The following is a 15,473-nucleotide window of genomic DNA, read 5'->3' as shown; positions in this document are numbered from 1 at the left end:
GCAGTTATCTTCTCTGATCTCTCCCCTAAGAGGCAGTTTCATTGTCTGACCTCTCTCCTCTTCCCTCTTTCCTCCAATTTATTTCATTCCCAATCCACAAGGAATGTCTGTGGAAGTAAAAGCTGCGTTGCAATGCCTTCAAATTTATGATCCACAGCTGTGCTCTAGGAGAACTGACCTGTCCCTTCACCTAGGCATGGTCCTTAACACCCACTTGTCTTCAGATATACTTGCTTCTTCACTTTCTTTATGCACATCACAGACCCTTTCTTTGCCACTCTAGGTGCGAAGCCTAGAGACCCTTTCTCAAAAGAATATTTTTAAATGTATAAAAAAATATATAAAATATTTACAAAGGAAAAAAACTATACTGAAATGCAATTATCAAAACAAATTTTTAAAAAAAGTTAATGGACTCCAGATTAAGAACCTCTGTTCTTATCGACCTAATCGATCAACCAATCAAGCAAAAAGCATTTATTAAGTTCTGACTATGTGCCACACATTGTGCTTCTGTGAAACCACAAAGATAAAAATACTAGTCCTGTCCTCAAGGAGTTTACATTCTAATGGAAAGAGGCAATACATGAATTATCAGCTTTATTCAGAACAGAGAGGAGGTAATCTCAGATGGGAAAGGACAAATAGCAGAGTAGACCAGGAAGGCCTCTTGCAAAAGGTGGGATCAGAGCTTTTTAAGCTTTCTCTTTTTCCTTACCTCTGGCTCTATTTCCATGGCTTTCAGCAAGACACAGCTTGAACCCCACCTTCTACAGGAGGCCTTTCCCTGTTCCGCCTCCATTCTCAGCCTTCCTTCTATCTCCTCTGCATGGATCTTGTATTCACTTATCTTCATGCATGTTGTCTACCCTATTAGATTCAAAACTCCTTAAGAATGGGGACTGCTTTTTGCTTTTTTCCTTCTGTTTTTCCATTGTTAGCTGAGTATCTGGCACATAATTAGGGTTTGTGAAAAAAAATTAATTTTATGTAGTCAAAATTATCCGTTTTATTTATCTCCTGGAAACCTCTCCATCTCTTGTTTGATCATGAATGTTTCCCCTATCCATAGATCTGACTGGTAATTTTCTCCATGCTCCACCAATCTGCTTATATCATCATTTCTGTCTGAATCACGTCCCCATTTTGAGCTTATCTTAATATACAGTGTGAGATACTAGTCTATCTCTAGTTTCTGTCTGATCACTTTCCAGCCTTCCCAACAGTTTGTTGAACAGTTCTTGCCCCAGTCATAGGGACCTTTGGTTATTCTAGGTAGATCAGACTTCTTATTTGACTCTAATACAGTTCACTGTTACTAAGAAGGGAGAGAATGCTAGGAATGGGGAGCAGACCGCTTCCAATGGGGAGATGGATAATGTGGCCGGAGTAGCCAGATGTAGAATTCCTGGAGGGGAGAAAAGTATATGAAAACTTAGGAAGGTCCTAAGACCACATGTTGTAGAGAGCTTTAAATGCCAAATAAATGATATTATATTGGTTCTGGACAGGCTTAACAACCAGGTCTTGCACATAGTAGGTGCCCAATAAATGTTTAATTGAAGTACTAGGAACTAGGCTTGGTTGTCCTGTTAGCTAGTTGTGGGATACTTCCCTTCTGAGCCTCAGTTTCTCCCTCTGCAAAATGGATCTGATGAGTTCTAAGATCCCTTCCAGCTCCAGAATCCTGTGAGACTATATACTCCCAGATGTGTTGTCTTTCCCACTAGATGTACCCAGAGGTGCTTTCAGATGTGAGGGTGAAATTTTCAGGTTCAGCTCTATTCCTGGAAGTCTGGCCATTGAGCAGAATGCTCAGGGGCTCAGAGCCATTATCCAGAGGGGAGAACAATATTGCTCCCTTCCCTTACTCTATCTTTATGCTTGCTGAACTTCCTAGGAATATGGTAGACTCAAAGGCTTTGGGGAACCTTTCCAGTCTTGGACCTGTGATCCCACATCCCCTCTGACCTCAGAGGTGGGGGTCTGACCCTGCTAGACATGATGGAGTACATCCCTGATAGATGGACACTTAGCCTGATGGGGGTGGGGATTCCCCAGCTAGATGTGGGTGGTGCTTCCTAACCTGAGAGGAGGAGGAGGAGCGGGGTATGTGTCATCCTATTCCTCTGGGCACTTGGCCCTTGTTCTAGGACGGCCTCTCACCGGTGTGAGAGGTAGAGTGAAACTGGGGCCTGTTCCCTGGAGCCTTTCCTGTGCATTGTGGACAGAGCAAACCCTATGTTGTTGGCCCCCCAGACCTCAGAAGATGGAAAATGGGGCTCAGGCCAACCCCAAAGAGTTCAGGAAGAAGGGGCTGGTTAGACTCCTATCCTGGAAGACATCCGTGGAGCAGATACTCTTTCCCAGGGCTGCCTTTTTTTGGAATGCCACCAGGTAAGTGCCAGGCCCTCGGGTGAGAGAAGAAGATCCAATTTTATGGATATCCTTAGGAAAGTAGGGTGGGCTTTTTCTAGATATTAGTATTTCTCAGAGAAGGGATCTCTGGTTCCTCAAATCTTGATCTGAGAAATTCTCTAGACTCATAGAAATGTCTAATTGAAAGATTGTCTAATTCAATATTTTTCCCATCATTCTGATTTTCTGGATGGGAAAGGTTAGGGTCAAATAACCATAGCAAAGCTAGTCTCCTGATAGGTCCAGATTTGGTCCTTAGCCTTGCTCTTTCATGCTTGTATGACCTTGGCCAAGTCCTTTCACTAATCTAGGACTCAGTTTCCATCATTGTAACATGGAGGACTTGGCCTGGAAGGGTATTACATGTCCATTCCAACTCTGAATCCTATGATTTTCCTCCCCATTTTTAGACTCCTCTCCAACTCCCTCCTCAACTGCTGCTCTGATAGATTATCCTTGGACTTCTTACGGATCCTTGGTCAGAGTCTCCCTCCCCTCTGCAATGAGGGGGTAACAGATCCTTGAGGTGGGGGGCAGAGAAAGCATCAGGGAGTTTGCCAGCCTCTTTTTGCTGCCAGATGTTAATAACAGACCTTAGTAGGGGCTGAGGGCAGAGAAGCTGGGGAAGCCACATCATCTAACAGGTGTTTATGGGGAGTTGAAGCCAGAGCTCAGCAGGGTGTAGCAGGCCTGAGCATGTGGCGTGAAAATAGAAGGGAACCTGATGGGGGATGTCGGTTTCTCTGTCTCCCAGGTGCATCCCAGGCATCAGGAAGCTGTTCACAATCACCATTCTAGCAGGCAGTGGTGAGTAAGGGATCATTCCCTGGGGTCTCCTGGAGGAGCCCCTTCCTCCCTCCCATGTTCCCTCCCCTGGGTTTGTCCTCAAGTGCCCTCTTGTCATTGTGAGTACTGCATCTAGCCCAGCTTCCTCCTTCCTCCCAGGCTTGTTTAACCCCAGACTGCCTGTGTACAAACACCGGGCACCCTGTCACCTGGCATTTATGAGGCCCGAGCCTCATGTTTATGGTGGTGTTTATGGTGCGTCTCCTGTCCCCATGCACTCCCTGCTGCCCTGAAGTTGTTGGGGACCAAGTGATGGGCAGAACAGAAGGAAGCTTCTGAGGGAGGAAAGGGGGAAAGGGAGCTTAAGTGATATGCTTGTCAGCATAGCAGTACTCTGTGTCCTGAAGGCGCAGGTGTCTGTGTGAGGAAGACGTGCCCAAACTGGAGGAGTTGGCTGGAGGCCTTGGGACTGGGTGGGGAAGAGGAGAATAGCACACTGGCAAAGAGTCCTGATTTCAGAGTCAGAGGATGCACTTTCAAATCCTGTCTCTGCTATTTATAACTTAATCTCTGTGAGTCTCAGTTTCCTCATTTGTAAAATGAACTGGGTCTTTGCTGAGAAAAACCCAAGTGGGCTTACAAAAAGTCAGACATGACTGAACAGTACTAACTACATAGGTAGTAAGTAAGTAATGGAGACTGGATTTGAATCCAGACTTTGCCTACAGAGTAAATGCTTTCCACCAATACCATGCTGAGATGTGGTGAATATGTGTTTGTGCAGATGCTTACACGTGTGTGTGTGTGTGTGTGTGTGTGTGTGTATGTAAATTGTCTTCTACCCACAAACATGATTAAGTGTTTAATCTCTTGGAAATGTTAAACCTGAGGTGCACTATGTTAAATTTAGCAGAAAGGGAATTGACAACACCAGGAGATTGAAAGTTATATAAGACCCTGGAAGGCATATTAATTTTTATGAATTATGATGTTAGAGGATGATAACAAAGGAAACCTCCATCCCTTCCATTGAGGGTGGGGATCTGCTTGACAGAACAGTTGTATACATCACCAGAGGCAGCCATTGCATTAATTGTTTTTCCTTAATTGTTTTTCTTTGTAATTCCTGGGAGAAAGGTGGATTGGGAATGGGGCATATTAGATTATTTTTTAAAGGAAAAAAAGGTAGGCTCTTTTCAATAATGAGGTGATTCAAGGCCATTTCAATAGACTTTTGATGGCAAGTCCCATCCACATCCAGAGAGAGAACTATGGAAACTGAAGGTGGATCAAAGCATATTTTCCCAGTTTTTTGCTGTTGCTCTTATGTTTGCTTGTTGTTTTTTTTTTTCTCTTATGTTTTTCCCCCTTTTGATCTGATTTTTCTTGTGCAACCTGACAAATATGGAAATATGTTCAGAAGAATTGTATTTGTTTAACCTACATTGGATTGCTTGCTGTCTTGGGAGAAAGAGAGGGAGAAAAATTTAAAGCACAAGGTTTTGCAAAGGTGAATGTTGAAAACTATCTTTGCATGAATTTGGAAAACTAAAATGCTCTTAAGAATTTTAGAAAGAGCCACTCCAAACAAACAAACAAATAAATAAAAGGCCTGAATTCCTTGCCCGACCCTCAGCCCCTCCAAAAAAAGAAAGACAGAGTATTGGTACTGGTTGAGAAAATCTGAGTTTGAACCTGATTCTATTTTTTTTAAATACTTAATTTCTTAGGGACTCAGTTTCCTCATATCTGTCACTGAAGAGGGGAGGTACAAACTCTAAATATCATAGACCCTGAAGTTTGATTCCTGATCCTTTTGTTTACATCTCAATGTTTCAGTACCTTTCTTTATAAAGTGAGGGGTGGACAACATGATAGTTCTGAGTTTTCTTTGAGCTCCGGGAGTCAGTGATCTGATTTAGTTTGTTATTGGGGTTGTTTAGATATTTTTCAGTCATGTCTGACTCTCCATCACTCCATTTATGCTTTTCTTGGCAGAGATACTGAAGTAGTTCACCATTTCTTTCTGCAGCTCATTTTACAGATTAGGAAACTGAGGCAAACAGAGTTAAATGAAGGCTGGATTTGAACTCAGTAAGATGAATCTTCCTGACTTCAGGCCCAGCACTCTATCCACTATGGCGCCCCTAACTTCCCCCTCTTTCCTGCTTAGTTCTTCCTGACTTCAGGCCCAGCACTTTATCCACTATGGCGCCCCCTAGCTTCCCCCTCTTTCCTGCTTAGTTCTTCCTGACTTCAGGCCCAGCACTCTATCCACTATGGTGCCCCCTAGCTTCCCCCTCTTTCCTGCTTAGTTCTTCCTGACTTCAGGCCCAGCACTTTATCCACTATGGCGCCCCCTAGCTTCCCCCTCTTTCCTGCTTAGAGCTTCCTGACTTCAGGCCCAGCACTTTATCCACTATGGCGCCCCTAACTTCCCCCTCTTTCCTGCCTAGATCTTTCTGACTTCAGGCCCAGCACTTTATCCACTATGGCGCCCCCTAGCTTCCCCCTCTTTCCTGCTTAGTTCTTCCTGACTTCAGGCCCAGCACTTTATCCACTATGGCGCCCCCTAGCTTCCCCCTCTTTCCTGCCTAGATCTTTCTGACTTCAGGCCCAGCACTTTGTCCACTATGGCGACCCCTAGTTTCTCCCTCTTTCCTGATTAGATTTTCCTGACTTTGTTATGCACTATGGCGCCCCCTAGCTTCCCCCTCCTTCCTGCTTAGTTCTTCCTGACTTCAGGCCCAGCACTCTATCCACTATGGCGACCCCTAGCTTCTCCCTTTTTCCTGATTAGATTTTCCTGACCTTGTTATGCACTATGGTGCCCCCTTGATGCCCTCAATTTAGTTGAACAAATATTTATTAAATGCCTACTAATTAAATGTGCAATGTGTGCAAAGAACCAAACGAAGTAAGCCCTAACCTCAAGAAACTTCCATTTATTGGCTGAGGGACACAAGCCAGTCAGTATGATCAAAGGAAGATTGTATTAGTGCTTACTCCCTCCTCCTTAAATGAAAACATGTTTTCTTATCTGTGTTACGTGTTATTTCATCCAGTAGCATGGAAGCTAGTTGAGGGCAGGGCTTGTTTTTAGTATGTTTATAAGTATAAAACTAGAGGGACTCACGGCCACATCTGAGATGGGGCTGGTACGGAGGTAGGGAGGTGGCTTTGTGGATACCTGGGCCCGGAATCAGGAAGTTGTTGTTGTCACTCAGTCATTTCCATTCTGTCTGACTCTTTGTGATCCCATCTGGTGTTCAGGAAAACTTGAAGTCAAATCCACCTCAGTACTTACCAGCTGCATGACCCTGAGTAAGTCATTGAACGTGTTTGCCTTAATCTGCTGGAGAAGGAGATGGCAAACGACTCCAGTAGCTTGGCCAAGAAAAGTCTGGACAGTATTGGAGTGTTATGGTTCCATGGAGTCACAAAGAGTCAGACGTGACTAAATAACAATAACATACGTTGGTTGGACTGGTTCAGATTTCAGAGACAGATAAAGCAAAATGTAAAGAGGGAAAGAGAACTCTGATGAGGTGGGCGTGATCAAGGAAGGCTCCAAGGAGAAGGTGGCAATTGAGCTGGGCCTTGAGGGAAGAGAAGTTGGAAGGCAGAGAAGATGGAGCATCTCCCAATCAAGGGAAGGGCCTAAGTGACTTCAGAGAGCTTCATTAGGCAATATGTCAATTTAGCAAGAATTTGTTAAGCACTGAATATGTGCCAAGCATGGCATTAAGTACTTGGACGTGGAAATAGAAACAAAATAATTCCTGCCCTCAAGGAGCTTACATTTTAGTGGCATTTTAAAGCTGGATTTTAGAATATAGGAAAAGGAATAATGTGAAATAGACCTAGAAACATAGCTTGCAACATATTGGGGAGGTATTTAAATGTGAGGCGAAGGAGTTTGTACTTTTTCCTTGATAGAAAGCCAGTTAAGCTTTCTGAATGAGGGAATTACTTGGCCAAAAATGTCTTATGAAGCTTAGTTTAGCATCTCTGAAAAGAATGGATCAGAAAGGGGAGTCTGGGAGACAGGAGATCAGTTGGGCGGCTTCTATGGAAGGCTGGGTGAGTGTCAAAATTACTCCTGTGATTGTTTTTGCATAATTAAGGAGTGTCAGTCTGGGTTCCAACAGTGCAGAGAGTCAAAAGTATAGGAAGAATGGCAAAATAGTTTAGTGGATAGACCTCTCAGACACTTACTAGCCCTGTGACTCTGGATAAGTAATTTGCCTCAGTGTCCTCCACTGTAAAATGGGAACATTAATAGCACCTAGCTCCTAGGGTTGCTTTGAAGATTAAATGAGATAATATTTGTAAAGCACTTAACAAATCCTAAAGCATGACAAGTTAAATATTACTATTTAATTGTTTTAAACTCATAGATTTTCTTGGTAAAGATATTGGAGTGGTTTATCATTTCCTTCTCGAGATTATTTTATGGATGAGGAAACTGAAGTAAAAAGGATAAAGGGACTTGCCTAAGATCACATAGCTAGTAAGTATCTGAGGATGGATTTGAATTCAGGGCTTCCTGACTCCAGGTTCAGAACCCTATCTACTGTGCCACTTAGCTTCCCCAGTTAGTGCCGGTTATTCAAATGAAAATGAAAGGCATGCTCCATAGGATCACAGATTGAGAGGTAGAAGAGACCTTAGACGTCATTAAATCCAATGCCCTTGGAAACTGAGGCCCAGAAAAGTGAATTGCATAGACTCACAGAGGTAGTAAGTAGCCAAACTGGGATTTAAAGCCAGCTTTGAATAAAAATCCTTTGCTTTCTCAATGGCATCACCAGCTTCCCCAAGGGATTGTTGAGATGAACCTTTGGCCTTTGAGGTTCTTTTCCACACTGAGAATTTATGATTCTATGAATGAAGTCAAGGAGTAAGAGATTCCCAGAAATAAATATTTAAGGAAATAAAAGGCTAAGAACTCATAAGTCCAGAAGCAAAAAGACTTTATTATCTGAGGCAAAACTTTGTCCTAGCCAGCTTTGCTTCCTTTTAGGGAAGGAGACAATCTCTGGGCCTGGGGGGCAGAATCCATAGTGAAGAAAAGGTACATGGGTATAGCTTGCTGGATAGTTCCCTTCCAATGCAAGTCCAAGACAGCATTTTATGAGACCCTTCCCCACAGCCTTTAGTGCTGAACCTTGCACGGAACAAGCAGGTACTTAATAAAATTTTGTTAAGTTTGACTTTAGAAAGGAGAGGGAATGCAGAGAAAGCCAGCTATCCCTCCCCCTGTCTTTTCCAAGAGTAATAAAGTAGTTTTGAACTTAGAAAATAATATCATCATCGAGAACCTAGGAGCCGGGCTTCAAGGAGAATGGAGAGAAGAGAGAGAAAGGGGAAAGATTTCCATTCAGAAGAAAATTGGAACTGGTTAGACTAGAAGCTTTCAAGGTAGCTAGAGAGGGAAGCTCAGTCCTAAAAGAGAGAGAATACAGACTTCTCAGGAAACAGTCAATCAATTAACAAGCATTGACTTGGGCTGCTCAATGGAGGCATGTTAACAATGGGATTTCCCAATAATTTCTAGGTCAGATCAAGGTCATTCTGCTTCTGGGCTGGAGAATGTGGTCTAGAGAAGGGAAGCTCTGAATTTTTGGTTGCTAATGCCCAATAGTAAAATATATTGTGAACATATACCTCTATTATGACATATTTCCTTATTTGTTAATTATATACTCATATAATTGTGTTTTTAATTATATAATAATTAATATAACATTATATTATAAATTTTATGTTATATTATAGAAATTTCAAAAAGTGATAACTAATAATAATGATAACTAACACTTATATAGCATGAGGTACCAGGGACTTTACAATTATTATCTCATTAGATCCTTATAACAACCTTTGGAAAAAGATATCTGCTATTATTATTTCCATTTTACAGATGAGGAATTTGAGGTTGTTTCGGGTCAAGTGTGTGAGGTCAAATTTGAACTCAGGTCCTTGTCACTTGCAGGCCCAATATTCTGTTCATTGTATTGATATTTGATACTTTGGTCAAACAGGATCTATTAGCGTCAAAACAGATCAACAAGCATTTATTAACCATTGATTATGTGCCAGGCACTGTGCTGATCACTGGGGATACAAATAGAAGCAAAAAGAGAGACCAGTCCTAGCTTCAAGGAGCTCACATTTTAATGGGGAGGAGTATACAAAACAAGAAACTGAAAGGAGGGGAGGAGAGAATTACTAATAGATAGTGGAGAAAGAAGCTCAGAGGGTCAGGAGTGGGACCCAGAGAGGAATGAAAGGGTGGACAGTGGACCCTTCCTTGAAATGGAAGTTTCTCAGGACCAATAAGGGGAAGGGACTGAAGGGTTGCAGGGATGTCCTAGGTGAGAAGGCTGCTGGAACATGATGGAGAAAGAAGTCCAGAGAGTTATGTGTGGCCGGGAGAGGAAGGAAGGAGATTATTGAATAGGAGAATATGGAGGCGGCATTAGACAAAAGAAAGACCTATTAGCTGGCTATTGTAATAGTCCAGGTCAGAGGTTATGTCCTCTTGGTCTTTCTGAGAGAGTTGAAAGGAGACAGATTTGCGAAATGAGGCGTCAGATCCAACAAGATTTGGTAGTTGATTGCATGTGTTGTGAGATGGATTCTACATCTATGATTGGATTATCTAGAGTTGGAAAGGACTGGAGAGGCCATCTGGGCCAATCCCCACATTTTGTAGAGGCAGAGATGAAAGCTTAGAAGGTAACACAGCTCGTAAGTGTCGAAGGTGGGATTTGAACTCAGGACCTCTCACTTCAGAGTCTGTGCTCTTTCCACTGTCTGGTTTCTTTTCTGCCTTCAGACCCCTTACAAAATCATTGCTGCTGTCCTTAGGAAGGTTGGCCTATGTGGGTGGCTGTGCAGGTGACCTACCGGGTGGAAAAGAGCAGACCATCAGATAATTTGGCTCATGAACCCAGAAGAGAGCTCAAAGTTCTAGTAATTGCCACCAATGAGGGAGGTGGGGAGTTCAACCAGATCACTGGCTGCCATATTGCTGTACCCCAGTGATGCTGCTAGATGATACCTAAGTACCTTAGTTGTTTGTCTCTCTCTCTCTTTTCCTTCCCCCTTTCTGTCTCTCTCTGTCTCTTTCTTTCTGTCTCTCTCCCTCTAGCTCTCTTTTTTCCTTTCTTCCTTTACTCTTTCCCTCCTACTCTTTCTCTCTATCTCTGTCTCTCACACACACATTCTCTCAGCTTTGTAAATAAATGTTTTCTCTCTCTTTTACAAAACACTTTGATTCTCTTTTCTTATTTTTATAATCTGTCATTTTCCAGTGGCTCCTCTCCAGCCCCATGTCATAGTCAATTTCTCCCTTATAATAAAGAACACTTAAGCAACATAAATCAATACCATACCCCTTGACCTTTTTTTCAGTCTTGCCTATGGTCCATGGAGGTCTACTGAACTTGAAGTCAATGGTAGAAATCATCACAGGGAAAAATGCCATCCTCTCCTTTGTGGGCTATGGCTGCTACTGTGGACTAGGTGGCCGGGGTCTACCCATGGATGAAGTAGACTGGTAAGTTCCCCCTGTTCCCCCAGGTTCAAGATCCATTCTCTTGGTACACACTGAAAATAGAGCCAGGTTTCTGATTTTCCATGGGTGCCTTATCCTCATGGCTGTGTTGGCCACCAGGCTCCACATACTGGCATAGATGGGTTATCTTCCCTATCAGATAGGATGCTCCATGACAGCCTTCCAGATTCCTGTAAAGAGCCATCATAACCTCCCTGAGCCTTCTCTTCTCAGGATAAATGTACCTCGTTTCTTTAGTTAATTTTCACATCTGCCTCATCATCATCTCAATTTCCTTTCTCTGAATGTGTAATTTTTTTCAGTTCCTGAATTGAAATTGTTATTTCTAAAACATGTTGTCCACAACAGGACCCAGAAATTCACAAGATATATGATTAAGACGAAGAGCATCATGGGTACTGCCAGAGGTTGAGAACTGACTGTGCTTTTCCTCTCAGACCGGGACCTTCCTGAGTATAGGGGCTGTGTTTCTATATATCCCATACCTATAGTAGGATCTCCCCAAGAGTAAAGACCAAGTGCCCTCCTTCTATATTCTCCCTAGCTCTTGCTTAAGTGTAAGTGATAAAAAAACAGACTACTCTGCTCACCAGGACTGGGGGACATCCTTCTTGCATGTCTGCATCCTTATGCCATAGACCTTCATCTGGCTCCCAGAGACCATTGAGCTCTCTTAGGCTTTCTTTCTCCTTGCCCTCCCCCCATCCCATCCGCTCAAAAATGGTTCTTTTATTCATCATACTTAAGATCTCTTCCAGGGTTCTGACAGAGCACATGGCACTGTCTTGGGATCTGAATGCAATCCAGGTTCCTTGATCGTGTTGATATTATAAAAGGGCCTTGCCCCAACCCTGACCTCCCTCCCTCCTGGTTTTACATCAGGATGTAAATCACATATTAAGGGAGAGGGAAAGGGATTAAGAATGGGAAAAGGTAGAGAAAGAATGAAGAAGCTGAGGGATTTTGAGACAAGGTGGCTTGAGGAAAAATCCATTGTACTAGGAGGGTAGAAAGTATGCATTCGGGACTCAGTTCTGAGATTGATCAATTAATTCCAGCATTTATTAAAGTCCTATTCTGTGTAGATTGCAGGGAGATCATGGAGTGGATAGAGAGTAAGAGAGATTCATTTTCTTGAGTTCAATTCTGGTCTTAAATACTTATTAGTTGTGTGATACAAATCATGTAACTATTTTTGCCTCAGTTTCCTCATCCATAAAATGAGCTGGAGAAGAAAAGGACAAACAATTTATTATCTCAGAGAACCCCAAAAGGGCTCACGAAGAGCCAGATATTATTGAAAAATGACTAAATAAAATCCTGCATAGAGTTGGATCTTCCTCACTCCATATCCAAGTACTATCAAGAGGGAGCCAGAGTGCAGCAATAGATTTAACTCTGTCACTTATTTACATAACCAGTGACAAAGTTTCTATAGACCTCAGATTGTTCTGTGAAATGGACAGAATAATTCCTAGAGCATCAACTTCACAGATTCTCAGATGGAGAGCCAGAACGGGCCTCAGAGACCACTGAGGTTAACACTTCCATTTCCCTCTAATTCATAAGTGACAAAAATCACAGAACACAAAAATGCATATTTCCATAGGCATAAAGAACAGGAGAGGAAGATGAGACAGAAAGTCTGTTACATCTGGCAACATTTTAAAAGAATACAATAAATTATCCTTCTGTTTTCCTCTGGGCATTTTAAAAAAGTGCTACAGTAACTCTTGGCTTTTTTTTCTTTTCTTTTCTTTTTTTTTTACATCCCCATTTCCACTCTTTTCCTCCTAAATCCCCCCCCCAATTAAAATAGAACAAAAACTTTTCCCTTATAACAAAAAAGTCTTGCCTAACCAAATAAATTCCCACACTGCCCAATCTGAACATGCACCTTGCATTCAGCATCTGGAGGCTCTCACCTTTCCTTTCTGTCAGATAATACTAAACATCATCCACCATTGGTCTTCTCCAACTTTCATTCTTTTCGTTCAGAAAACCCAGGCTAAATGACTTGCCTGAAGTCTCACAGATAATATCAGAGATAGGATTTGAATTCAGGGTTTCAGGCTAAAGAGCCCCTGCTCCTTCCACTGTCCTTGTGTTGCCTCTTGTCGATGCTTAATTACTGAAGTGTCTTTGAATGTCACAGCCCTTTTTTGACCCCCAGTTTTCTCATCTGTGAAATGGGGGACTTTGAACTAGATGATGAAGCCTCTTCCAGCTCTATGATTTCATCAAGGCAATTTTTAACTTAGGTGACTGAGCGGTGTCAGAGTTCAGAGAGCACAGGGCCTGAACTGAATTCCAATCTGATTTCAGACACTTATTAGCTATGTGACCCTGAGCAAGTTACTTCACCCTGTTTACCTCAGTTTTCTCAATTATAAAATAAATTACAGAAGGAAATGGGGAAAGAAATCCTAATGGGATAACAAGAGTCAGTTGGGACTGAAAAAAGAAAAGAATCAATAATAACTTTCTTGATGTAGCTAGGGGAGGAGGGGAATTCATGGAGGGCTCTATGAATGAGGGTGACCTTACAGGTGCTCTGAAAAAAAGAATAATTCCATCTATGTTCTCATTCTAGTGATTTATACTCAAGAACCCACGTGGGGCCGTGGGCGAGCACTGATTCCATAAACAGAGGACCTGAATCTGTTGTTTGTTATCTTGGTCAAGTCACATAACCTTGTGCCTCAGTTTCTGTAAAATGGGGGAACTAGAGTTGATGGTCTCTAATGCTGCTAAAGTTTCTTCCAGCTCTAAATCTATAAATTTAGGAGTCTATAAAAGGAAGGCAAGAGCTGAGGCAATCTCTTGCTGCAGTCCCTTTTTCCTTTGTCTTCTCCTTGTCCCCCAGGTGCTGCCATGCCCATGACTGCTGCTACCAGAGGTTGTTTGAACAGGGGTGCCACCCCTTTCTTGACCGTTATGAATTCTCCATTGATAACAGGACCCAGACCATCACCTGCAGTGAGTATGATTCCCTCCCAAGGGTGGGCTTGGGGCAGCCATCTCCCGCTGGCCGGAGCGTTCAGGCTGGGAGCTGGTGTCTGAGCTTTCCCAGCTTGGACAAGGCAGGATAATAATAATAACAACAAGGACAATGTTGATACCAGTGCCAGTGATGGTGGTCGATTTTCACAAGACCCTTCAAAGTCTGTCAGGTGCTTACAAACATCATTTCATTTGTTCCTCGAACAACCTGGAGAAGCAGGTATGATGATTATTCTCATTGTACAAGTGAGGAAGCAGAAATAGACTAAGGTTAAGAGACTCATTGACGATCATACAAATCTGAGGTAGGACTTGAACTCAGGTCTACCTGATTCCAACTCTAGCACGTTACCTACTCCATTCACCTATCCCTCCCCTGTCCTGCCTCCATCCCTCAACCCCCTGGGGTCTACAACAAGACAAAGAGTTATAGGGGGCATATCACAGTGGTTGGTGGGGAGAGGCTAGCCCAGGAATCAGCTTCTCATGGCTTCCTCACTCTGGGCAAGTCCACTTAACCTTTCAATGGCCCAACTAACTCCAGAGACTATAAATTACAGAGAGTCACTGATGGGTATTGATGGAGAGGTTCTTTACACAATTACCTTTCAAGTGCCTTACTTCTTAAGACACCAGAGATACAGGGACAATAAGAGGGCAGTTACTGCCTTCAAAGAGGGGGTGGGAGTAGGAGGAAATACAAATAAGTCCTAGGTTCCAGCACCTGTTCAGCCACTTCCTGGCTCAGGGCACTCTTTCCCTGGCTCTCTGTTTCCTTTCATGTATGATAAAGGATCTGTTTAGATTACCTTTACATTACTTCCAGTCTCTGATATGCTCTGTTTTAAGCTCCCTCCCCAGCTCTGACATCCCATGTTCTAAGGGCCCGCCCAGTTCCAACATCCTGTGTTCTAAGGGCCCTTCCAGCTCTGACATCCTGTGTTCTAAGGTCCTCCTGGCTTGGACCATATATGATTCTCAGATTCCCTCTGCACCCCCAGGTACCAGCCCCAAGTCCATTGCCTTTGCCTCTGCAGGTGAGAAGAACAAGACAGAGTGTGACAAGCAGACCTGTGAATGTGACAAGAAAGTTGTCTTGTGCCTCAACAACCAAACATACCATGAGGAGTACCGCAACTACCTCAACATCTACTGCAAAGGAAATACTCCGTCCTGCAGCATCTATGACCCTCTACCTGTGGAGATTGAGTGTAGACACATCCCTAAGACGCCTCCTCCACCTCCCTAAGCTGTGCTCCCTCCCTTGAGCCTTAGGGAGAAAGCTAGGCTGGGGGAGGGCCCTGATTCTCAGTTTTGGTGCCTTCCTGGCATAACACTCTTGGGGTGGGAGGAGAGACACAGCACAGCAGGCTATAGTGGGTCCCCAAAAGATATCTGAGAAGAAATGTAGGTATGGGGCTGTCCTGGGGTGTCTTTGTGCCAGTTCTCTGTGAGGGCTCTCCATAACACAGATCTTTGGGATTCAAAGGCCACAGGAGAAGTTCAAAGACAAATGGAACAGGTTTGACTCTTTCCTGGGCCTGTAAATATTATACAGGTTTACTTATTGGCCAGGACCTTGGCTGCTATTTTCCTGGCCACCCCTTGGCTCATGATCTCTTGACATCCTCTATCTTTGAGGCCTTGAATGCTTCTGGGAGCCCTTAAGGACACAACCTAC

General features: G+C 43.2%; 1 protein-coding gene across 1 annotated transcript; it reads left to right on the top strand.

The window, feature by feature from the left end:
* Nucleotides 1-2,269: 2,269 nt before the first annotated feature.
* PLA2G2F (phospholipase A2 group IIF) lies at nucleotides 2,270-15,041 on the top strand. Its single transcript, XM_051990834.1, has 5 exons — nucleotides 2,270-2,397; nucleotides 3,173-3,225; nucleotides 10,627-10,771; nucleotides 13,656-13,768; nucleotides 14,830-15,041. Exons 1-5 carry the CDS (start codon nucleotides 2,270-2,272, stop codon nucleotides 15,039-15,041), a joined length of 651 nt encoding a protein of 216 aa, XP_051846794.1.
* Nucleotides 15,042-15,473: the final 432 nt, after the last annotated feature.

Source organism: Antechinus flavipes, chromosome 3, assembly GCF_016432865.1.
Source record: "Antechinus flavipes isolate AdamAnt ecotype Samford, QLD, Australia chromosome 3, AdamAnt_v2, whole genome shotgun sequence".
In the NCBI taxonomy this organism is placed as follows: domain Eukaryota; kingdom Metazoa; phylum Chordata; class Mammalia; order Dasyuromorphia; family Dasyuridae; genus Antechinus; species Antechinus flavipes.
This window is presented reverse-complemented; position numbering and strand designations above follow the sequence as displayed.

Bases quoted from the DNA above. Each gene is read 5' to 3' on its own strand.
- PLA2G2F (XM_051990834.1), top strand. From the start codon at position 2,270: ATGGAAAATGGGGCTCAGGCCAACCCCAAAGAGTTCAGGAAGAAGGGG. The intron at 2,398-3,172 runs GTAAGTGCCAGG...TCTGTCTCCCAG, and splicing joins TTTTTTTGGAATGCCACCAG to GTGCATCCCAGGCATCAGGA. The intron at 10,772-13,655 runs GTAAGTTCCCCC...CTTGTCCCCCAG, and splicing joins CCCATGGATGAAGTAGACTG to GTGCTGCCATGCCCATGACT.